Source organism: Toxotes jaculatrix, chromosome 16, assembly GCF_017976425.1.
Source record: "Toxotes jaculatrix isolate fToxJac2 chromosome 16, fToxJac2.pri, whole genome shotgun sequence".
NCBI classification, from domain to species: Eukaryota; Metazoa; Chordata; class Actinopteri; family Toxotidae; genus Toxotes; species Toxotes jaculatrix.
Window position 1 is genome coordinate 12550172 of NC_054409.1, and position 26847 is coordinate 12577018.

The 26847-nt window shown below is 39.7% G+C and overlaps 1 protein-coding gene across 1 annotated transcript in view; it reads right to left on the reverse strand.

Moving 5' to 3' along the window:
• Positions 1 to 26847, reverse strand: part of LOC121195588 (matrix metalloproteinase-17-like) — a 67854-nt gene that overhangs the window by 23048 nt on the left and 17959 nt on the right. The window contains exons 2-3 of the mRNA XM_041059152.1: positions 7841 to 7973; positions 6750 to 6885 (exon numbers count right to left, since the gene is read on the reverse strand). Coding sequence (XP_040915086.1) covers positions 6750 to 6885; positions 7841 to 7973 — 269 coding nt within the window. The remainder of the gene's footprint in view (positions 1 to 6749; positions 6886 to 7840; positions 7974 to 26847) is intronic.

The window sequence follows — 26847 nt, forward strand, 5'->3', positions numbered from 1 at the left end:
TACAGTAAAGCCTTTCAATAGGCTGTGTTTCTATTGCACTTGAACAGAGCGAGTTGAATTTCCCAAGGGTCCAGATAATGATGGGAAAATAACAAAATTATTGCAAGTCAATGAAACAAACCCCCTAGTTATCATGTTAATCAAATGGCTCAGGGGAGTTGGGATCTTTTTCACAGTTATAGAGCTGCTGTGTGCTTATAGGAAGTTATCTGACAGATGTAAAACTTCCTTTTGTGAAAATCTCTATGAAACCATATCCTTGCAAGATCTTTAGCCAAACTAAGTTATAAATATGTAATGAGGAGGGAAATTAGCTTTGCCATTACAGACTCCATTACACAATGCTGTATCACAGTAATCCTGGTGGGTGAAAATCTGAGGGAAAACAACAGTCCAAATGCAAGATATTGCTTTTTTAATATGGGGATATTGCTTCAAAGCACCTGTAGAAAATGTACAAATTTAAGGCCATGTCTGTGGAGGTGTGTTCCATCTCAAATAACTTTTAACTGACGTAAAACTGTCTGAGAACAACTCAGTGCTTCTCTGCTTCATCCATTGCAGATGAATATAAATGTTCGCTGAGTGGCGTCAGCAACTCAGGGACCTTGGAGCTGAATAAAAGAATGGTAGACAATAGAAGGCAAAGGTGTGAGATTGTTGTTAATGTTTTTAAGTGTGTAAATGATGATTTTCCAGCTCAGAGGTCTGTTAAGCACCAGTATGTTACAGTAAATATCTATAATAATGATACAAGCATGCAAGTCCATAAGAAGCAAGCAAGGAACCATGCATTTTCCACATTAAACAAAATACTTGGGTAAGAAATGCTCTCATTAAATTACACTCCTGAGGCAGCAGGTCTGAATAGAATATCAGTGCTTTCTGTGCTGCTTTATTGATAAACTACACCATATGGAAACCTCTCAAAATATGACTGAATATGAAATCAACAAATAATCCACAAGTGTTTATAATAAAAGCACAATAAATTCACCATCTGTTTCTTGGCAGGAGATCCAGGCTGAAAAATTCTACAAAAGACACAAGGTTTGTATATATCTGAGTTTCCAGTAAATCTTGGCCGCTTTGTGCTGTTATTCAAATGTGAGAGCTGCGAGTAGAAAGGTGGCTTCACTGGACTGAAAAGACAGGCTGCCTTATTTCACAAAGCTGAGTGGGGCCAAGCTGAAGGCAGCGTAAGGCTTAATGAGTGGCAGGAGTAGGTTGGCAGTAGTAGGATAGAGAGAGAGAGAGGGAGAGAGAGCAAGAGATGAGAAAAAGCAAAATGTTCCAGTCATAAAACAGCAGGTCCGCACAGCAGTGCGCATGCCGGTCCCCCGAAACAGATGTTGTCTCCGTAAAAAAAAAAACAGTTTCTGTGCCGTGTGATGCTGGACTGGTGCCACCTGGTTTTCCAGGTCAGCTGATACTTTATGAGAGCCCCCACGCAACCACGTCCTAATGCCCCCCGCCCCCCTGGAAAACTTTCAGATCTCTGACTGAAAGCCTCCAGCAGGTCGATGAAGGGGGATTATTTCAACAAGGCAGTGTCACAGGGACAAAGTCACCAGGTAATTTGATATCAATTAGCCATAACCATCCCGACCCCAGTGATAAGTGATTCATCCCCCAGAACTCATCCCTCTTACAGTCAGAGTTGTTACTTCTGCAGCTGCAAACCAGTGTGCATCAGAAAACTCTCTCCAGCCCCTTTGGTAAAAAAGCTTACTCTTCCCAGTTAATCCTGACCGGATGAACCAGCCCGGTATCCCTGGGAATTAAGTTTATCTTAGACAATTCTGCACGTAATGATTTAGGTTCAATTATAACATTCAGCCTTAATGGAGGAAGTAATGTGCTATTTACATAGCCAAGTGCAAAGCTAGCATGTGGGGGCCAGGGTGACTTGCATGTTTGCGACCTGTCACTGCCTTAACCACAGTATTACGAGAGTTTCTTGGTTGCAGTAAAATGTTAGACAGATCCCGAACTTTGACTGAAACCAAACATGAATGTTGGAAACAAGTTATATGGCAGCCCATTCAACAGTTGTGGAGGGATTTCACTCAAAACTGCAAATGTCAATATCATTGTGGTGCCTTGAGGAAAAGACAGGAGGTTTCACCCTATGTCCACCATGAATATCTGTGCAAAACTTCATGGCTATCTAATAGTTATTGAGATGTTTGAGTCTAGATGTGCAGACCAACCAATGGACAGACCTACATCACCACCTCTAAAGCCATGCTGTGCGTTTCTTGCTGGATTTGGAATCTCAGACTGAGTTCTACTTTATTTTCTGTTCTGCTTTTACAGTAACTACTGCAGCTCCCTCACTCCCTCTTGCTCCCACAGCCTTCTCATCTGCTGAGAGTTTCTGCTTATCGACCTGTTTCTCTTCAATCCTCCAGTGTCCTGATGTCCTGCTTTCCCTTGGCATCTTGCTTCATTTTGCTTTGCTTCTGTCTGACCTCAGATCTATTAGCCCCCTCGGTTCATCATTCTTGTTGCTTTGGCCCATATGGCCCGTGTGTCCCACTCTCTTTAACTTAAAGTTGGTGTGGCCAAAATAAAACCTGAAGACTTTCCTCATCCTGTAAGTACATATTGCAGCTTAGTGATGCATATTGTAGCCCTGTGACAGACCTGGCGACCTGTTCAGGGTGTACAGCCTCTCACCCTGCGTCAGCTGGGATTGACTCCAGCCACCCCTGTGACCCTTAAGAGGATAAGCTGTATAGATAATGGATGGATGGATGATGCCTAGTGAAGATTTGTTTACTTGTTTTTTGTTTGTTTTTTTTCTAAATAAGCTGATTCAGATTGCTTACTTTGGCTGTCTCCTAAATGGAGACCCTTTCAGCACGAAACTGGCAAAACAACCTCAACTCACTTAGCTTTTGATCTCATCCTAAAGCTTAATGACATAAGTTCATGCGTCTGGAAATGACAAAAGGCCATTTCATCTTGGTAAACCAAATAATATCACCCCTTACCCATTAAAAGCAGCTTATCGTGTTTTTAGTTTAAAGTGCCAGCATGTTTTTCCACTCCGACTAAAACACTGGGCATACACTTGCAAACCAAACTTACTTTCTTGACAAACAGTCTCTCAGCATCACATATTCTCAAGCATAGCCAAGATTTTCACAGCCTACCTGTCTGCTGCAGTGCGTTCCTGCTGTCAGGTTCACACTGCAGCTCGTGGCAAAGCAACACCCCGCTAAACTGAGATGCTGCGCTGACCTGCCAGCTGTAAACACCCTGCTCCTCATATGAACTAAAGCAATTTAACCACTTACACTTGTGAAAAAAAAGTGTCTCAACACTACTGTGTATGATAAAACAATAATAATAAAAGTTGACCAGAAAGGTGACAGTACAGTCCTGCTGTGACCACAGCAACGTGTGACAAGTGACACAGCTCAACTGTCCTGTAGGTTTCTTGTAATTTGCTTGTTGGTGAACTTTCAGTAAATGCATTTCTGCAGCTGTTAGTTGTTCTTAGGTATAGTTTTTTATTTTTATGTGTAAACTTTGCAACTTTTACAGTCAAAACTGTCTCACTGGCTGAGCAATAAGCACTCAGTGTAAGCTGAAAGAGCTATACTCGGTTATGGGACAAACTATGAACGGGCAACTGAGCAACTGTCAAGATGCACACAGGCATTTGTGGTGACATGTTCATCTTAGTTCAGCATGTTATCAGGCTAAAATTTACTAATTAGCACTAAACACCAAATACAACTGAGACAGCTACAAACAGCGATGGAGCTCAGTGTGTCAGTGTGTGCAGCAAGGCACTTGCTAGCCTGTACAGTACAGTACATCATTTCAGTTGGTAATAAGATAATTGGTCAATCCTGCCATTAAAAAAAAAAGATAGATCAAGACTGACTCATCTCATCAGTAACAATACGGCTGGCTGAAATCTGGGAGAGGTCACTGCCCATGAGTGGGCAAGGAAACCAGTGGGGGGGGGGTTTATCAAAAGTTGTGGGCTGTCATGACTTGTGTCTGATGGCTCGCAGACTGAGAAGCACTGACCCTTTACAACCACCTCTCACTAGCTGGGAGAGAGAGAACATGGAGAGAAATAGAAGCTATCATTTTGGGGGTGGGTGGGTTTATTTGTACTGTGTTATGTGTGTTCCTCTTTGTGCATGTGTACATACATACTGGTCTTTTTCAATATGTTTGCATGTGTGTGAGTGTGCATAGTGTGCATATGTGTCTGTAGCTGCATTAAAGATACAGTCAGCGATTCAAACCCAATACACTTTTTTTTGGTCAAATTCAGCGAATGTCTCCTCTGGGTCAGCTAGATGTCCATCTGTACACAGCTCTGGCACTGTAAGGCTGAGCCACACCACACTATTCCAACTAATCAGCAACAGGATGCGTTCGTGCTCGTGCACACGGCAGGCTGCTGGAACCAGTTGTACGCCAACCTCTGTCTCTTCCTCTGCTTCTGCCACTGCAACTCACCCTCTTCCACGTCCTTGTCCACGAGGAACATAAATAACATCAGAGATTTCCTTGCCAACTTACGAAAATATTTTACTTGCTATGGCAGAATTATGCCTCTTTGCCTGTGTAACTTTACCTGTCCTGCCTGTGTGCTCTCATGTGGAAGTACGTCTGAGATCTAAGCCTGCCATGTTATTTCCTGCCTTGTTCCTTGAGAATAAACAGCATTACTGGTTGGCTTCAACACCTTTTTAAATATCGACAGTATTACTGTCACACTTTCTAAAGTACGACAAAAAAAAAAAACCCAAAACAAAACATTTGTCACCCATATTCTCATAGCGATAAAACTGGCCAAATTGGTGGTTTAGTTCAAACATCAACAATATATCTCCAGAATCACTTACTCCTCCTTTTAGTGTGTAGGTTGTTTTTTAACACACAAAATGTGTAAGCTAGCCAGCGCACCAGCTTAGATCATTTCCTTGTTGAATCACCCCTGATAGGGTGTGTGAATAAGCACAGGCCAACCATATGTTTCACTGCCTCCTCCTCTGCTGTCTAGCACTAAGCTGTATCCCTGACAGATGGTTCAGCTGCACTTATCATGACCATATTATTTTATCATGGGCTGTACAAACTGCAATGTGATGAAACATTTACTCTTCAAGAACCGTACAGACGATTTTGGTCTGTGAGTAGGACTGCATTGGAGATGCAAATACTGTATGTGTGCAAAAACCTTAATGAATGTTCACTAATGATTTAAATCATTTTATACACAGCAACAAGACTTTGTTTCTTTGTAAATTCTGAGGGAGGAGAGGAGCAGCACTTGCTGTTTCTCTGAATACAGCTGGCCTCACTAACCAGCATGCCACTTTAACACAGTGCTTTTCCTCTGAGCCAAAATTGATCCACAAACCAAAAGATTTCCGCCCTGAGGAAGAGTCACCAAATATAATCTATCAAGGGACGCACAGATGGAGAAAACAATTGAAAAAAAAAAATGTAATGGTTTATGACTTGTAGTTCCCTGTAGTGCACTAATGTGATGTACTGAGCTGGACTGAAAAGAATTGTGTTTGTGTTACAGAACCTGGTCTCATTAGACAAAGATTGAACTATACTGAAACACAAGCACTGAGACATTGCAGTATGTATTTGTACATCATCATACTTATAAAGCAGTATGTACTTTATTGTGACTTCAATTGTAACGTTTTGTTCCCTCCAGCCTTGAAGTAAGAAGGATGGACTATACATACTTTCAGCAGTGGTAAGCTGCTTAACACACTCTGGGGGGCCCAAAAAAAAAAAACATCTCATATTCAAATATGATCTCATAAATCCCAGAAAACACAGAATTTGCTGGCAACAACTCAGAGCTGCTATGCTATAGAAAGACATTCCTATGGAAGGAACAAATATCAAGTGAAAAGAAACAGCAGATTATTTTTAATGACTTTGAAAATCATTTTTTATATTTCAGATTTATTTGTACGTCAGTGGTAAAAAGAAATAATACCGCAGCACAGAAATGTTACTAGTAAAAGTAACAAACTTTACATACTGCTGGATATCTTAATCTACGATCACACTTCATGATTTATTTCTTGATTAGATTTTGTATAAATAAACTGAATTTGCAATGTAACTAGTCACTAAAACTTTAAAATAAATGTATCGTGGTGATCTTTGAGTTTCTGCCGTGGCTCCGACACAGATGATGAGTTGATGTTTATTCTATGAGCTAATGTTCTAATTTGTGTTTCCATGGTGTAGTTATGAATAATAATTAGTCCATATGTAACAGACGTTACTCTGCTGTGAAGATAAACACATTAGATTCTAATGTGTTTCTAATTAATTATTTTCGAGAACATTTTCTTATTTTCTTTAATCCAGATCACAATTACAATCACAGCAAAAGTAAATTACTTAGGTACTTTCCACTACTTATGACCAACATGGACAAAACACATACAAGTGACTGATACCTTATAGTGTGGTTGCCAGGCAACAGCGAGATGCCTCTCACAACCAAACACATACCAATGTGATGGGGATAAGAACTCATTCTGAGTCCATTGACTCAATGATCTCATCTATGTGAAGCACCCTTCAGCATTCAGCATTACTACAGACGTAAATGGGGAATAATTTTGGTTCAATGGGCTTAACAACGTCAAACATGATTCTGGATATTCTGATGGTTTTGATTTTGAGGTGGAACCTCACAGAGTCTAGTACATTGGTATTTAATTGTCCCCTACCTCCAGGATAGATGCCTCTTATTCCATTTGTTCTGAGGGTTCAAGCCTCGTTTCCTGCGGCCCATTGTCACCTCAGCCTCGGACACATCTGGCAGAGAACATCTGGGGGTTTTCATTAGACCCAGCGTGGCCTGGTCTGAAACGGAGCAGAGAGGCAAGGAGACTAGATTAAAGGTAAATGTGATGAAAATGAAAGCATATTTACTAAAACCAATATTAATATAGCACCTTAACTGTTATTTTTAAAGATAGCTGGAAAACACAGTTAACACATGAGTACAGATTATATTTAACATACAGTGAATACATAAAGTGGAAAACATCTCATCCACCACCATGGTTCAACATGTACAACACATGTGTGTGTGTACAGTAGGCTGTGAGAGGCTTTTTGGGCCATAAATCATTCATGCTTTCTATGATACCCACTTACATGCACAATCACATTCTCTGTCGTCCAGGCCATTAATTATACTTGCTTACACACACACACACACACACACACACACACACACACACACACACACACACACACACACACACACACACCATTGCACTGTTTTAAAATCAATCACACAGTATCACGCTTTCGATCCTCCATAGTTGTGTATGTCAGATGGAGTGGTAGTAAAGAATGACACTGTAGAGGGCAATTGTGGTGTGTATGTGTGAGTGAGAATGGCAATACCTGTGTACAAGAAATGATGTGTCCAGCATGTGTGTGAAACAATAGCAGAAGGTTTACTAATCAATATACTGTTATTGTGTGTTGCACATACCACTGTTATCATTCACACTGTGTGCTGTGCTGTCTTTTTAGTGTGTGTGTGTGTGTGTGTGACAGCAAGTATGATTTATGTTTACGAGGTGTCTCATGGTGTGTAGACATCTTTGCAATCTAACACAATCCAATACAAAAGAAGTGAAAAAGCCACAGTTTTTTTTTTATTTGGCTGGACTGCATTATATACACTTCACATTAAAATACAACTCACTCTCTCACTCCCACATACTGCAGTGGCACAGTAAACAAATACATAACGCTTCCATCAAGCCAGAGTACCAACTCTCCCACAAACACAGCTGCATACCTAAGACTCCGGTCTCCTTCAGCCCTCCAAACTTCTGCATGGCTTTGATGGCCTTGGTCAGGGCCTCCTTGGTCTGAAGCTGCCCAGTCACTGGGTCAGGGGGTGGGAGGTAGCCAAACCTGCTCAGCCAGTCCTGGAGGAGAAACAGAAGACACAGAGTTCAAGAGGCATCCAAGGCATTTCAAAGACTCCACAAGTATCCCAGAGCTGCTGAGAAGGTCTGACACCTGTTCGTGTTTACTGTCTGTGGACTGTGTGTGTCTGTACACATACGTCCGATCAGGATTTACAAGAGCTTTGTGTCTGCACGCAACAATTTGTGTCTAACATGTATTCCTAAAATGACTGCAATCTAAAATCTCAAAATATGTCAACACAAAAATAAAGCACCCTTTTCACAGCAGATATCTTGACATTTTATAGCAGCACTTAAATGGAACAGAGTCATAATTAATGCTATTAGTAACACAGTGCTTTTCCTGTTATGACAAGGTAAAAGAAAAAAAAATCTGCTGTGAAAACAGCCATGCTTTCCCTCCTCTGACATGCCAAAATGTCTTCAATGAAAAATGTCTATTCATCTGCTTAATCCCAGTTTTCTGATCAGTGTTGGGTCTCAACTTGCATAATGGTCAACTTGCAATCAATGGAATTTTATATTTTGATTGATTGCTCCACACATGAACACAAACAGTGGGTTTTGTACAAAAATCATCTTTGCAAATTGCATGAAGCATTCAAGAGTCTTTCTTTTGGTTGCTTATAGTAAAATTAGGAATACGTATGGTCGAGTTTATAGTAAAAACTATTTGTTTCCTGAAAGACTATCTGGGACCAAAAGGCTGGCAGTTAAAATCTTGGAAAGGCAGGAATAAAGAAGTGAGTGAATGAACAGAGCTTTTCCCCTTCTAGACCCCTAACTGCTCCCTGGGCACTACGGCGCGGATGCCCACTGTTCATAGTGTATGCTTGTGTGCTCATTGCTCAGTGCTCCCTGTGTGTCCAGTGCTCAAGGATGGGTTAAATGCAGAGGTCAAATTTCCTGTGTGAGGAATAACATTCTTGGATAATAAAGGATTCTTCATCTTCTCATCTCCAGTTAATTATCATCTGTTCCAATTAAAGCCAAATCCTCTCCCTTGCGTCTTACAACTGATTCTGATTGTTTCTCTTTGTGGTGCTTTTTCTCTCTTGCTGTATCTCTTCTGCTGTCTCTGTCCTCCATCTAGCTCAGTTCTACCTCTCCATGATCTTATAGCCAGTCTGGAAAGTCTGTGTTTTTTTAATAGGTTTTTGATCAGTGCTCATCAGAGATGAGTGACAGATCAATAGTAAGACAAACCTTCACTAATGACAACACTGGGAAAATTCTATTAACTAAATAATTGACTTAAGTTCTTACAAAGCTGCCTGTTGACTGATATTTGCTCCCTCATCCTTGGTGTTGGCTAACAAACAGGGAAAGTTGACAGAGAACCACATGGGAATGATGAGAATGATGAAAGAGGTTTGGAAATGCAGGAGCCAGAATGTCAGTCTGACAACAACTTAGATAATAAGTTGCGTTTTAAGTTTTTCTAAAAAGAAACCTCAAAAGTTATCTGCATTTATTTTGCCTACAAAAAAATCTGATGAAAAGTAAATCAATAAAAATCTTCTTATCTTTGTTTTTGCTTGCTGTTACTGGAAACCTTACACCCTGTGGTGAAAAGTGGGTTCTTGCAGCAGGAAACACAATGTATGGAAACATAAAGTCAGGATAAAAATGTATTTAAACTCACTGGCTAATAATACGTTAATACTCATGGAGTATCTTGAAATATTTATTCAAATCCCACCGTAAGCACAATTTGTGAGCACTGAATTATGTCTCTGATGTCTACAAAATAACAACTCCCTGTGTTACACACTACTTTATAATTTAATGCCCTGATAAATGTCAGGGAGAAGAGCTGCTTTTCATTTTCTAATAAAACTTAAGTAACTGTATATGTGATGATGTGCTTTCAGTGTCTGCGAGCATGCCAGGTGAGTGAAACCCGGCTTAGATATAAAAGGTGGATGAGGGTCGGTTTGTGATTGAGACATTCTGTCGTGGTCGTAGGAAAACCGGAAAAAAAGATAAAAAGAAACAGCTGATTCAAAATTCTGAACAGCATCAAAGGTTGAGCCTGATAGAGTTGACATGTAGTACACTGAATGTGGTCTGGGTCAAAAACGCTGGGATTCTGGGGCAGGTTATGCTGAGCCGGAGGTTCTAGCTAAGCACTTTAAGGTTCAAAAGCCACCCGGCCCACTTTTCAGTGACTGAATGATGTGTCAGCATACTGACTGGCAGAATGTACAGGAAAAAAAAATAATAATAATGATACTGTATGAGGCAATATCGATCCCTATCGTTAAATTTCCATGTCAGGTTTTCTCCATTCGTAGGACAGTCACAGCACAGGGTCAGATACAGAATAACACCCTCGGAGCTGCTATAGATTCAGCATCTTGCTCGAGAGCCAGTTTGACAACACTTGAACCTGGTCCCTGCTGAACAGCCATAACTGGTTTTAATGCTGTGACTGATCTAATACCAGGGTGTGTATACCCAGAGAACTGTCTCTGTGCTTCACATAAATGAAAAAAAAAAAGAAAGAAAGAAAAGCTGCGTATACATCCACTTTAGGCTCATATGCATTAGTTGACCTCGTGACTACAAGTGAGTAATCTCTGCACACCAGTTGGGATTGCAAGCGCTAAGAGAGAATCAATCCAATGATGTCTTTGTTGGGATTTAAAGCAACAAAAGACAAGGCGATACGGCCCATTTCAAACACACTGGCTATTCAATGTGCTTTATATAAAGCCACAGAAATGCATTAGAACATTTACATACGTTCGAATAAACTATTCAGCTAAAGTGAGTCGACATGAAATAAAATAAAACAAGATGATTGCCGCTTACAAACAAAAGGTCAATGCAGTGTAGGTAACAATTTATTTATTTTAAATCTGCTGCGGAATATAATAAGGTTTTGCATAATCCTCATGAAAGACTACTGAAAGGCAGTTTTTGTTATGGGCTGTATGAGACATATATATTGTATGTAACAAGCCACATAACAACAATCAGCAGCATGTCTAAACCACTGTGAGTTTCTTTATTCAGAGATCAAGTGTTAGGCGCTGTTATAATTGAGGCTTAAGGCACTGCTGGTGCTCAGATGCCTTGCAACAAACGCTGAGTGGTAAAGGCCATATTTGATTACACTCAACTCCCAAAGAAAGAGAAGAAAAGAGAAAGGTGGTGTGAAGAGAGGGCGAACACCTCGCCCTCACACAGAGACAGAAAAGGCTGTATTCAATGAAAGAACTGGAACTGCCCTCACACAGTATGAGTTTATTCTCCCTAAATCTGTGATTAACTGCAGCACGAGGGGGCCTGACGCAGATGGCTGAGACTCCAGTCTTCTTTGATCATCCATTATTAAGACACACAGAAAACGACGGCTCAAAATGATGTCTAACACACTTCAGCATTCCCATATCCTTGTATCGAAAAATGAGAAACGTATTCAGAAAACACACCCTGCCAAGCCAGCTGCCACTTTGCTGAGCTCATTGTCTGAACAATCAAATCTCTCTTTGTAGCACGCTGTCGTGTTTCACTCGCTCTGCTGTGCAAGGCATAAAAGCGTAGTTTCTTTACATTTCTTGTTCAAGAGTTGTAGAGCAGAAGCCGGGAACAATCGAGTTGACAAACAAGTAAACAATGGGACAGAAAAGTTAAAGGCTCTTGTGTTACATTTATAAAGGCTACATAAAAAATATGTCGAAGTAAACAGGGTGATAATTGCTTTTGAGAGTATCACTCGGTACAAGAACTGTATAAAGAGTGCCTATTCTTACATTTAACCACTTCTTGTGTTTCTTTTTTGCTAAATTAAGCAGATAATGCCAGTGTAGGAGCACACGGTTTCAAGGCAGTTTTTGATGTTTGTTTTTGGAGTTATTGATTTCACTGTCTTCCAGCTGCCCCTCAGATGAGCAGATGTGCATTTTCAAATTGCATCTGTAAAACGGTCTGTGTGTATACAGCATTGGCATCATGGGTCCCAAGTTGCTAATAAATGAATGTACTTCAGTCAAGAAGCTTTGCAGACTCTTCATTTAGCATGTTGACATTTGCTGTTTAGCACAAAATATAGACATTAGTTACAACTCCTATGTAAACTACATTTTATCAGCAGTCCAGTACCTCAATAAATGTATTTCTGCTGCAAGATTTTCATCCAATGCCAGCGTTCAGAGCCAATGCAAGAACCAATCTGACTTATTTAACAAGGCGAGAAAGTACAGTAAGAGAGTAGTGGTTTTATGGTGGTTTTTTAAAAACTTTGTCATTGAATGCAACCTGAAGTTTTGCAGATTCCACCACCAGCAGCGTTCTGTTTGGCATTGGGGCTGTTTATTAGAAAGCTATATGTCACTATTTTGTGTGTTTGTGGACGCGGAACAAGGTCGTTGTTTGACACTGTCACAAACACCAAACTGTGCCATCTATCTAACTGTCAGGGCTGCCTGATGTTCAGAGAAGTGACTGTACAGGGTCTGTGAGTAGTATCGCGCATGTGTAAATAAGTTTGTGTGCGTGAAAGCAAAATAAAAGTCAGAACTTGAGCTCACAAACACCTCGCTCAAGAATTGAACAGAGAAAAAAGGTGAGAGAAGATGGGGGGGATTAAAAAAAAAAGGGAAGATGGAGAAAGACACTAAAGTAGATAGAGGGAGACCTCTGATGAGAAGGTCTTCTTGAGTCTTAAGATGTACTCATCCTCAAGGGAGCCTTCTGTTGTACAGCCTTGTAAACATCAAACCAAACCACTGGCTATGATTTCACACACCACAAGAGAGAGAGGGGGGAGTGTGTAAATGTGAGTCATGCATGAGCTGAATGAATAACATTGGCCAAAAAAACCCCAGGAAGAAACAGATGCACATGCAAATGCACATACACACACATGAGCAGCATCCCATGCTTCCTTACTGGCCTTATTCCATCTGACCTTCCTAAAAATGGACATATGGTCCTTCAGAACGAGGTAGGACAACAGGTCAGTGTGCGTTTCCCCGTGTGCGTTTTAATACCAGCTGTAAGTGTTTAATCCAGACTGTTTTAGATACAGTCTATCGCCAGACTGGTTTTTATAAGTTCCTGTGGGTATTTCACTACTTTTTTCCACCGTAAAAAAAAAAACCCCAAAAAACATTTCCTATTCAACTGACGACTGCCAACTGAATTCAAGCTGACCGCAACTGCTGTTTTCTATGAAGGACAAAACACCCAATGTTTTAACGGCCATGTTTCAAGCCAACAAATGGAGAGTATTTGTACTGAAAAGGCAATTTAAGGTTTAAAGGTTGTAAACCAAAAATGTAGTTTTACCATGTCTTAAATATAAAGAGATCAATGTGGAATTTATTAAGGAGAAATAACTGAAACCTAAGAAAGCATTTATATTTCTACAAAGGTGATTTTATAGTTCATTCTGGAGTTTGAGAAACACAAAAAGTCATTTGTATCTATTTTACAGAGTTGAATGATGGACGTTCACTAAGAATAATGGGTATTGATCAATAACATTACAGCTTTACCATTTACTGTACCTGCACCAATAAAGATTGGCTCCTTTAAAAAGAAAGAAAAGATTCTTGGGTACCTTGGAGGGACCAGTCATCTTAACAGGACATTTTAATCAAGTTATGGATACTTTCCTTGTCAGAAGCAGTTAAAGGGATGATCCTGTGCAAAAGGAAAATACGACAGCCCACATGCTGGCTGAGGATGTGTGAATATATTATCAGCCAGTACTTAGTGGACAAGTAACTAAAAGGAAATGCCTTTTTGATTCACTTCAACCTTTGAGAGAGAGAGAGAAAAGAGGAAACCTTCTCAAAATGTCATACAGCATCATACATAAAGATCAGTGGGTTTTATGGGGAAAAAATAAGCAGCATTTGTTGATTAGTGTAAGATTGTAGCCTCATAATTGAATTAAGTTATTAATGTATTATAGCTTCTTCTCTTTCACACATTAAGCAGGTCATTTATCTGTCGTGTTGTTTGTTTTTCTGGCAATTTTTTTGGTTTCTGCTTAATTCTTATTTTTGCAGCACTGGGCTAAATAAGGAAAAATAACCATAATCACTAAAATGATAAAAACTTGAATTACAAACATAATCATTCGTTTCTGCTTCTACCTCAGCCCTCTGTCTGTTTCATCCTCAGCTCCTTCCCTCACCCCATCCCACCTCTCTCTCCCCCTCTTCCACACTGACTCAGTCTTGCACCTGTACATTTTGACACGGGGTCAGTCAGCGAACATGACTCGAATCAGTCTCCTACAAAACAGAGGCACAGGATAAAGAGAAAAGAAACGGAGTGGAAACGGGGCAGATTGAAGAGAAAAGAGCAAGTTAGCAAGAGCAGTTGAGAGACAGGAGCATGGAGCTGATTTTGTCGGCTGCTCCTCCTTATCGCTCACAGGTCAAAGAGCCAGATGGACAAAGGGGAGAGTAGATCTGAGACAAGAACAAAGACAGTGAGGGAGTGTTAGACAGGCAGAGGTGATAGTGATGGATGTGATGTGGCACAATGTAAAGACAGGTAAAGATAGCAGACACTGGCACATACTCCACATCTTGAACTAGATAGGAGAATCACCTGTGCAGTAAGAGGTACAGTATGTGGAAATTCACAGCACGAGTTAGGATAACAAAACATTATATATTAGCAAAAAATTGGAAACTCACTCCACTTTCATTGTGCAGTGTGTTTTGAGCATGTGTTTATCTGACATATTGTTGCTTTTTGTGGGATTTGAATCTGCCTCTTAATGAGTCACTTTGATCTCCTACAGTTGTTTTAATTTAGAAATGAAGCATTATGGAGGAAATTCAACAACAGCGGGGTGAAGATGAAAGGATGTGGAATACATAAATGCACACAGATTCAACCCATTCAACAGAAATATTTTAAAATTTAACCTCTTCAAAAAGAAATGTATTAATGCGTCTTATTTAATATAGGAGAGAATTTCTCTTTCCAGGTTTCACCATATCTGTTCCTTTATGTCTCTTCATGCGGTTCACTAATTTATCTTCAGTAGTTCAGTAGTTTTTTTCCCCAATCCCCTATTTGCATGCATCATTATCTTTGGTAATTTATGTGCCACCGTCTGCAACACATCAAACCACTTAGATTAGTAAAACAGTTATGCAATGATACACAGACTTATAAAGGATTAGTAAGAGCAGTGAATGCAAACAGAGCAAAAAATAAACAAATAAATAAAATGTTGCAAAGTGTTCACTGATAATGATAGTGATTATGTAATGTCATTATATTTCCCATCCCTGGGCTCAGTGCTCACTGCTACAGTAAGATACACTGCTTTTCATAGGGAGGCTGTAAAACACCCTGCTACTGTCTTACAGGGAGCTGCACTTTATGTTGCACACTCTACAGCAGAGAGCTAGGCTTTACATTAAAGTCCTGCTGCAACACTGTAGACAGCACAGCCCCCCTGAGAACGCAGCCACGTACTGGTCAAATGCAAGAGCGCTAACAGGTAAAGTCATGGCCATACAGCATGTAATTGCTTGTTTATCATACTCTGAGCAAATGCGTTTTTGAGAGGATAGTTGGTTGCATCTTTAATATTAGTGCTAGTGTATTTTGGGTACGGCGTCATCCACAAAAACAAGGAGCACACTCACTAACAGCGACGCCTGTAAACAGACACATAGCATACTGGCCAGGAACCGGTCTAACAGAGACAAATAGAGAGAAAATATAAAACTTTACAGAAATCAGAAAAGGCTTACACTATAGACAAGACACTGGACATGTGATTGAGGTTTTTGGCATGTTATCCATCTGCATGTTATGTATATAGAGCTCTGTACAAAAGCTTTAGGCACTGTAGATGTTTCGATTCTTATCCATTACACAATACCATCAGGGAGACAAACTACTGATTTTGTTTAGTTTCTTCCTGTTCACTTCTTTTTGTATGAAGTGAACTGATGCCTTGAACTTGAGCACAGTACTGTACATCAAAGTCCTTCAACCTGAACAACCATGAAGTTTGTTTGTCACTCTCCTCTGATACAACACATAGGAGCGTCTCCTGAAATAGCACCCCTAAGGCAACAGGAAAACCAGACCTTCGTTGTCATGGTTACAATAATAAACTTGCTAATGGGAAAAACTGCCTGGTTAGGTTTAGGAAAGATCATAGTTTCGGTTAAAATAACTAATTGTTGTGGTTACAATAATAAACACACAATTAAGGATGTGTCACGGTTAGAAAATACAGCACAATCAGTTTCAAGTGAGAAACTAACAGCGGTTTCCACCAAAGTCCAGTGACAGTCTCACGTATTATGCTATATTTATTGTGTCGACATCCACGCTTGCGAACTAGAAGAACCAGACCTAAACGAGTGTATATACCTAAACCAGACCTAAACGTTGAGAGCCCCAACGTCTCACATGACACTGTGTAATTCATTTTTAGCCAACTTGCGTTAATGACAGCCATGCACTATTCAAGTCTTTTTCTTATACTCAGAACTCAGAGAACATTGAGAATCTTTTTTGGGGGTTTCCACGATAAAAACGAGAGGTCACAAGAGGATTGTCAAGATGCATTAAGAAAAAACACACTTTTACTCTGAAATACTGGATAAATGATTCAAATGAAACAGTCTGAGAAGGGAAGGTTAACTCTAGACATTATGCAACCTGTGACACTGAGTAGACATTTTATTGCCTTAGCATGAAAGCCAAAAATTTCTGGGAACCACTGCCACTTATGTTATCTACTTAGAAACACTACTGGGACTCATGTAGCCGTCAGTCCAGGTCTCACCCTTTTAAACATCCCAGAAAAGGCAAAGGAACAAGTAAGTCACCGGAGTGTGAAACACAATTCTGAAGTTTTTTGATGCAGCTCCAAAGCGGCAAAGAACAAATCCAGTTTGTATTTTATCCACACTTCTTTATACAAGGAGTTGAAAATCAATCCAACATTCACACTTTTGTCGTACTGTAATTTAATAGCTCTCACACATACGCATGCAGACATTCTCTATGCTTCTCAGCCTCTCTAACACACTCATACAAATTGTCAGTGGGTATTAAACCATTTTTGTTTGTTCTATTTCGTGCTACATTATCTGTGAAATAAAAAGTGTTTGCTCTGAAATGCTAAGCCCTGGTCACTGTATATAGTACGGACTGCAGCATTTCCTGTTCTGTTTCACCTCTCCATCTCTTTCATCACTCCTTTTATTTGTATTTTTCTACTTCTATTTCTAATTTTCACTTCTGTTCCTCTCCATGGACTCACACCCCTTCTGGTTGTTTGGCCAGTGGTTCCATGTATACCGGCATGTTGTGATGAATTCTTTCTTCTCCCCACAGAGAAGAAAGAATGGAAAGAAAAAAGTGTGGACGCTGAGACAAAAAGACAGAGAGGCATGGAAGCGGCACAGCCTATAAACAGGGAATTCTGTATTTAACTCAACTATTTAACTCCGTTCCCTCATCTCCCCTTACAGATTAAAGTCATTCGAACATCATACAACACATCCTATCAGCTGGGGACGAACTCTTTTCCCAATTCTCCAAAAGGTCAAAGTTCACCCCAGCCTCTATATAAAGCTCAGTCTGTTTCATCCCTACAGCTTGTGAGCTCCTGTCTCACAAAACCTCCCTCTGTTTCTCCCTGATGAACAGCTGCTGAGTCCCTTCAACCTCAGCCTTATTGACAAGAAATGAGTCACCGGGAGACATTTAACCCTGTGACCTCACTGTCTCTCAAAGTTCGATGAACTAGCAGTGGCCATTTCAGTGTTTACATTGTTCTTTAATGCCTCTGGGGCAAGGGCAGACCTTTTTCTTTCCTGTCTTCTACAAGATTACAAAGCAGTAAAATGCTAATGCAAAGCAGACAGAAAAGGGTTCACTTCGAGTAGCACCTGAAAGAAAGCACTTCATATGAAGTTTTGCTGGCAGTTTTCATCCTCTCCAACGCACAAGATGTGGGACTATTTTTTATGAAAGTTCTGTGAATTACATTTAGGAAATTCTCCAAAGATTCAACTAAGGAATAAAAAACAGTTCTTAGGGAAATTTGTTTTCACCACAGTGTAGAAGTAACATTTATTTACAGCTCTCAAGTGATCAAATGATTAATCACATGCATGCTCAGGGAGGAAGAGCCAATTTGACAGGACAGGAAGGATTCAACCTACTTCTGCCCCACTTTTCCTTCTTTCAAAAAGTTTGTAAACAAAGTATATTTTTTTTTGACAAAATGCAATGTGTGTATCTTTGAGGTCTTGCAAACCTAAGTGCATTTCCTTCAAAATAAAACATCACCTCCGCAGTTCATTTTTAAATAAAATCTAAATCACCCATTGTTTACATAAATTTACTACATTTGTTGGGATGTTACTGCCATCCATGGGCATAGGTTTCGTTTGGACATTGCGGGGTACACATTAATCGTCTGAGCCCTTCTGGCTCCTCCATGGTTATCAGTCTGCCTGCATGTGTGTGGCGCCAGAGGAGAGGAGACGCTGCTGCTTACTGAAATCACAACACTGTGTGTGTGTGTGTGTGTGTGTGGTAGGGATAATTATGTTTGACACTAAAGATTCAGTGGTTGTATGAGTTCATAATTCATATTCATATTTTGGGAGTTAAAAAAAAAAAACTGCGCTGAAGAAAAAAGGACCCACCCCTGTTGGAAGCATTGTTGCATCTATGAGGAATGTTATTCTGTCTACTATCACAGTGATGCAGGGAAAGCAAAGTAAATCAACAACTGTTTCATTCTCGTTATTTTCTCTCTCTATAAATGTGAAAAAGGGCGGTGTAACATCTTATCCAAAGTATACTTGGTCTAAAGTACACTTGCACCAGAAAATATCCGCTGCAGCTGGTGAGCTAAATCTAAACAATTCTGAATTATACATCTTGTTTCAGATGATGCAGATGTTTTGATCATCTTGACGAAGGCTTTGATTGCAGTCATTCCAAGACATGTCCCAGAAGGAGTGTGCTCACCTCTGTCTATGTAACCGCAGCCAATTAGGACACAAACCGAGAGACCTCTGGAGCTCTCCTAAATTCAATCATATTCAATAAGACAAGAGAAATATGATAGTCTGTATTCTAATTATTTTTATGTTTATCTTTTACTTAAATTTAAAATTTTTTGAAGCAGTTTGACAAATCTTAAATAATATACCGTATATAATGCGGTGTTATTCTGAAATGGCACACACATAAGATATCAAAACCAATACCCACAGTCCCAAACATAAAAGATTGACTGTTGTCTTCAAAAAACATCTAGTCCACAAAAAAAAGTCTATAAAAAAATCTTGCCCCTTCTGTGCCACATCAATCAACACAAAATCTCTGCTCTCAGCCAAGCCGATTTCTCTAAACCGTTTCTCGCCATAACGCCCCGGGAGTGTATAACTGCAGTGATGCTATCATTCTCTCAAAGCAGTTGGAGCAGCTTTCCATTTTATATCACCGGCTTACTCTGAGAAATCGTTTACTTAAAGCATTACACTCGGATGATATAACAGGCGAGCAATGACAGCTTGTGTGTTTGACTAAGGAGCTCATAAAAACTGAAACCAATGGCAGAGTTTTAAAGCAAATACTGTTTCCTGAAGAAATGAAGGATTTAGACTCACCTGTGCAAAGAGAGGTGGTGAAAGAAACAGGATATAAGAAATAGCGGGAGAGAAAAATTGCTGGTGACATAGAGGGATGCTTGCACAGCCTCAGAAATATGCTTTATCGCTAAACATTACTCCCTGGCAGCAGAAAGTGGGAATTAAACTAACTTTTGATATTATCTGTTTTCTATGATGCATCTCCCACACCTGTTGTCTCATTTCTCACAAACAAATAGGGCTCCCTTCTCTTTGACTCTTAAGACAAAGAGAGATGAACAAAACTTTGTGCCAACTTGAGAGCCAGAACCACATCTGCAATTCAACACCTGGGCAGATGACTGGACTGATCTACGACGAGGATGAGGATGCTCACAGGCTGAAAGCGAAGGACTTTTCTCTGTGGTGTAAACATGATCTCTTTCTCAGCACCAACAAACCTTGAAAGATCATCACTGACTGCAAATAGAAAGTCACCCAATTTCCAGTAACTCACAGTGTGTAGTAGAAATTACCACTTACCTTGTCTGAATGTGCCCACTGAATATGAGAAAAGGCTCAATGAACTATTCTGTGCCTTAAAAAGAGTGTGGCGTGTTGTAAAAAGAGCTGTTTTTAGCTTTAATGTGACAGATTGAGAGTGATTTGATTTTCAAATTGCTCAGGGATTCACTCAACAGAAGGCGCGAGTTAGCGAGAGCAAAGTCTTTGTCAGCGCACAAAGATTTATAAATGTAGGTGTACGTTTCACCTCAGCCCACGACTGTTAGATCAGAAGGCAAAGGAGGCAGAGGACAAGAGGGAAATTAATAAATTAAACCACAACCACACTCCTTTTATAAATGCTTGCCATCTGAGACACACACACACACACACACACACACACACTCCAACCCATATTGCTCCTCCTGCTGAGACCTAAGTACTAAGAAAGTGGAGGAGTGCAATTTTATATGATGGGGCAGGTTGGCTGGTCACCCCAAATCACTTAATTGTATAAATTTATGTACATACCCCTGAGTGCTGAATGAGTCATCAAAAGAGGAGGGAGGCTTTGATTTTTAAAGTGATTTTTTTTTTTTACATTAATTAAGAGCTTCTACAGATATATTTTCTCTGCTTCAGGAATTTCCCATTATCACCATCTCATAATAATAGTTTCTGGCCTTAGCTTTTAGTTTATCCACAGGCAATAAGACTTGGCAACAGCAAACCAATAGGGTCACAGATGTGAGTCACCACTCGTCAACTCACAGTAGACTGCGGTACTATTTTCATCTACTATATGCTGTGTATTTTTAACTACTACTTAATGTATAATGTTACTCACTGAAATCAGGTTGCACATGGGCTGGTCATGATTCAGGATGAGACAGAGCGGATATTTGTGTGCATGCAGCATATGGCGACTGAATTTTCTGTAGCCTGTGTACTGAACTGACCTTCAGCCTTGCGTTGCGCAAAACATTTTCTTTGATCATTTGTATGTTGTGCTTGAGAGCAACAAAGCCACAAGCTTTTCACAGGGTTTATATGTGCTGCTATAATCAAAATGCAGATGATGATAAATTGCCTAAACCTGAACTTAAACTCTTTCCCCTTCATTTCCCCTTACTGTCATTTCTCTGCTCATTATATTTCAAAAAACAAGGCTGACAATTCAGTGTGTGGTACAGTGTGAGGGACTGTGTTTTTATTCATTAATTAATCACCTTTATAGTCATTTATTCCCTCTATAGTACCCGGATTCCTGATTGTCCTATTACATTCTAAATGTACATTTTCATGTAAGAATATCTTCAATCCAAGTGCCAAGAAAACCAGGAAATGCCTAAAATGTAAATGAACATGATCCTCAGGAGGCTCCCGGGTTGCCTCTGTGTGTAGCTGGTTAGAGCGTGTGATACAGTGTGTTGAGTGAGAAACTGAAACAGTAGTGCCATGTGGGCACTACACCAACAGCATATGTTGACCCCCGGGTCATGCTTAATCCGAGATGTTCCTACAGTATGTGCCTCTGTTTGAGTGTGTGGGTGAGTGACATTCACACTAGCGAGTACAATGTCAGATGGGGGGGAAGAGCGACAAGTCAAACGGAAACTTGGTGAGAGGCAAATCATTTCTCTCTTCGTCTAATGGTGCATGTGCTTCAGAGGACAGCAACCCTGCACAAAGAGAATCGCTGAGGATGGTTGGCGGGCAGAGACCGCTCATGTCTTTGAAATGCCGACTGGCAAACATTATTAGGGGGTGCTTGCATTGATGCTAATTTTTCTGCCATTACTCACCAGTTTTCTTTTTAAAAGCTAAAAAAGTTACACTCCAATAATAAATATTTTTATATTAACTCCAGATTAAATGCCATTTTAGCAAAACAAACAAACAAACAAACAAACACTCAGCAATGTTAGCAACTAGCTGGTGACCACAGTGAGCCAAAGCACCTAGGAAGATAAAGTGCCGGATATAAGGAGTTGGTGGAGGGATATTGAAGAGAAGGAGGAAGTATCTGATTTACATTCATCATGTTGCCAGAACCATGACTCCAAATGAATGCTAATGTAGGTCTTTGTCTGCTGGATGTGCAAATGGGCAATTGTTTGCTGACACTTTAACCACAACTTTATAGAGTGATGATATTGTGGCAGTGTGCTCAGCTTGCTGTGGAGTTCCTCTGCCTCAAAGGGGCCAAAAGAAAATCAATTACTGCAACTCTCAACTACTGTTTATATCCAGCATTTCCCTTCATTTTAACCACTTTCCATTTCACTTAATTTGCTGTCTCTCTAACTGTGCTGTCCTCTTCTACTTGTGAGCTGACTGTTCTCACAATAGGGCCTTCCCTATGTCTAAAACCTCTACCTGGGTGAACAGTGAGATGGAAGAGGAAAGGTGTGAAGGTGAAAGGGAGCAACAGAAGATTTAAACCCCACCTTCGTTCCTTTGTCTTGGGCAATTTACGCAAGGTTAAGAAAGATAGTGAGCGAGATGCAGGAGCTCTCTGCCTTGGTTAGAACACAATGGGAATATTAGCAATTCAGTTTTATCTACTTCAGAGAAAAGGCACCAGGAGAATACAACATACTCCACAACCGAACTGGCAATTTTTCAAAAGGTGTGAGAAAGCAGGGGGAAAGAGTGATACGAATAGAAGACCCCAGCTCTTTTTTTTTTTTTTATATCTAGCAAGTTGCTGCAAGATCACAGACACCACTGCCTCCCAAGCAACCTCGATTATGTTCCCTCTTCTTCACTCTGGCCAGTATCAAAGGTTTCCAACTCCACAAATCAAAAGTGATGAAATGCAGTTAAATGAGACCTTTAACTTCTACCTGAGCCTGAGAGAGGGAGACAAAATCTCAAATATTAAATTTACTTCTTTACTATAGTAAAGGAATAAATTGACACTTTATTTCCTTTCTTTGCACATAGTTTCATAGTTTGTGGTCAAAGTGATGAAAACGCTTATTATACAGTTCATAGAATGAATAGACCTGGCTGATCTGATTTTCTTTTCCAAAATTACAAATTCACAAAATTACCTTTTTGCACAAACCACCACTGTAACAGATATAATATCAACAGTTTAAAGGTATTAAAGCAGCACAGGGTTAGTATGAGTGTATGCAATGAAAACCAAGTCTCCTATCATGCATCTGTAATTTAAGAGATTGAAGAGATTTTGATTGAGGAATATTGTAATGTTCAGAAATGGGTTGGAAACAAATGGCTGCTATAACGTATTTTGTCAGATATGAGCTGAAGAAAACGAACTTGATGAGTTGAAATCCACCTCCTAATTCCCCAGTAAAACATGTGAGCTTGACAGTGGATACTGGTGATGAGGTTTGATAGCATTAATTGAATCTGATTCCTTTCAGGTCCCTCATCAGGTGGTTTTGGGAAGTTGTTTGGTGGGAAAAGAAGATATCTTTGTTAAAATAAATATGTTCTACTTTCATTTCTCTCAACACCATACCTAAAGTACAGAGGTTTGATGGTGCTGAAGTGTAGCATCTTTTGTCACTGATCTGTAACAACTGATTAACCCTGTCCTGATTGATACTGTGTTGAAAACAGCCTTTGCTCTTCACTGGGTGGTTGTGCTATAGCTGCAGAAGTAAAAACAACTCAGTAGGAATAATATTATTGCACTTGATAATGCAGCAAACATTGACTAGATGAATTGCAGAGTTTTGGATCTTGTAACCAGATCCAAGAAGGAGCCATAACCAGTCCTTAACAGATTGACTTCTGTTACAACTAGATACTCTAAGACCTAATCAAAACAGGAAATGTCATATTACACGAAGTCCTGTTGGTCGAGTAGCTGTAGGCAGCGTTCACAGAGGACATTTTTGCATCTGTCACATTCACAAAAACATGATGTAGCCATTTTTATTGTGGTGTTGAAGGCAAAACTCGCAACGCTTTTCAAACTGCCTGTAAGAATAATATCAGTGGACATATTTTACCAGTGCTCTGTCAAAAGTTTGTTAATTTTAAACTTTTTTGAAAGAGTAACATTATTTTCGTCCACCACGCTTTGTCAGTCCACCTCACCTCTCAAAATGTAGGTCTTATTGAAATACATAGAAAATTGTCAGTTGCTGACATCTGAATTGGTGATGTGAGTGCTGCCTTGGAGACACATTAAACTCAGGCAACAAAAAAAGTGTTAATGCCTGTCTAGACATTATCTGTCTTTTTGCGCCTTTCCATCATTCCTCTCCCCAAAAATAGCGAGTCTCTCTCCTGAGAGAGGTGGATGACTGATGTACTAGATTAAAATAGAATAAGAACGCTTTGGTTGCTGATGACAAAGGAATGGTTGGCCATCAGAACGTATTCCCAAACTGCAATATTTTAGATGCAAGACTTTCTTAGAATGATATCAGTATAAAAATATCTTTGGATGATGTTTAAAGATGCCTCTTACTTTTGTTTTTGAGGAAAATGTCACTCAAAAAGAAGAAAAAAAAACACCTACATGGGATTCAAGAAATTTGAGTAGCCCCTCAATTTCTGGTGTAGCGAAAGAAAATCGAACACCGATACAAAAGTGCATGGCCCTTCAACTTAATACACTTCATATAATTATCATAAGTCACTGTACATGCACCTCTTGAAAAGCCATGCTGACCTCCACATCTCAGATTGTAGTTCAGTCCATTCTCAAAGAACCTTTGTCAAAAGGGCTAAAGAAATAAAAAGAGCGCTGTGAGGAACTCAATCTGCAGGAATGTGGTATCGGTAAAGCCGTGTGCAGTAGATAAAATGAAATAAGAAGCAGTTTGATATGGAACAACGAAAAAGAAAAAAAAAAAAAAAAAAAAGGGAATAAAAAGAAATGGCACAGCCTGTGGGCTATAGATTGAGGGCAAATCACTTCTCGCTTTGAAAGGGACAAATACAATGGGGGAATTATAGGTAATGGTTTGCAATGTAAGGCATTCAGGAAAGGATTTGCACTCTGGCCTGATTTCAACATCATCTTCCTTTTTGCATAAATATTAAGTCCATTTTTAATGTGTGTGATAATAAGCACACTTTGAAACCGAACTTTTAGTTTTTACAAAGATTAGACTTCACTCGTTTTTTGACTTGTTACTTTAGGTTACTCTACATCCAGTAAGATTCACGCTTCATGAAGGAGGCATTCAGCATCCTTGCATCCATTTTTCATATGTTTATAGGTAAGAACAACATTTATGGACCCTCATGACTACACTGGTTTAAGCAAGAATGAATCATGGCGTAAGCCATCTCTTTTTAACAACTCTTTTACATTATGAAAGAACACGTTTCTTTCAGCTGCTTATTTATCAACAACGCTCATCTCCTTTCAATCCGAGCATAAAAACAATAAACACATATCAAAAAGGGAAGGTAAAGTACAAAACAGGAGGGCAAGCCAAATTCCGCTCTGAGATTTCTTCTTGCAATACTTTTAGCTTCCTCATCATTTTTTCATTATTTTGTTGTCTAGTTGTTTGGATTGAATTTATCGCAATCCAGGGGTGCAACTGGAGTTCACACCCATCAATGCAACCTCTTCAAACTGGCAGCATCAATGTCTCATCCATTTCTAATGTGGTCGTCTCCTGTCCTCTCTTGGCTACGAGACATGTACATAAATTTTTTAAATCAAACCATTTCTTTGTTCACCAGTTCATGTCTTTGTGCGGTTTCCAGCTGATGCAGCATTTGCCGCAGTAGGATTTCATGCCACGGTTTGTGCTTATCTGGAGATTGTTAATGTTTTTTTGGATCCAAACTTTAGATGATATGATCGCTATCTCTGAAGAAGTTTATTTTTTATTTATTTACTTATTTTTAACCAAGGAGTCATCCTTTTGGAGTGACTGGTCTGATTCTTTGTCTATTTCTGCCAAATTCAGTGTCCAGGTTTTTTTTTTTTTTTTTTTTTTTTTTTGCTGTCGACATGATACTACCATCTGCGGCTATTATTTGGGCTTACTGGGGTGTTTACTGAAGCTAATTGAAAAGTGTTCAGCACACTGTTCAAATTTCAGATGAAGTGTGGAGTTTTGCTCATAAGAGGGGGTCTTGTTTCAGGGTTTGATTATTTTTCCTTTTTTTCCCCCTTTCTGTTTTATGTAAATGCTCGAGGACCACTGTTACTGTCCTACTGTTCTTAACAGCAAAAATGTGCATGAAAATCAAACTTTATAAAATATCTAAATAAATCAAACACTACCTCCCATGTGGGCGGACAGCGACACCATCAGCTTATTACTTTCTGAATTTACATAGAGAAACACTGATAATGTGTTTGCTCGAGCACAGAGAAAAAAAAAAGAGCGAGTAGGCCGGGAGGATACTTTCACTAAGTGTGCTTACCCACATGAAGCAAACATTACATTAGGTTGAATGTGCAGAGAAAACTGAGAAAACTAAGCAGAGGACACACACACACACACACACACACACACTTATATGCTTCCAGTAGCCACTGTGCTCTCACAGTCCAAATCTGATTTATTGCAGTCATTATCTAATAAAATGTGGGCATCAGAGATGATACATATAAGCTCTTATGTTCCTTTACAAGTGGACACCGGAGAGCAAATAATCACTAACACTGCAGGAGGAATGCGCACAACCTGTGCCCTCTAGGAAAAAGGAAAACAGATGAGGGATGCAATAATCTTTGTGTATGTGTGTGTGTTATGATCAAACCAGATACTATGCCACTGAAGAAAAAAAATGTTATTTAACTGTGGCAATAC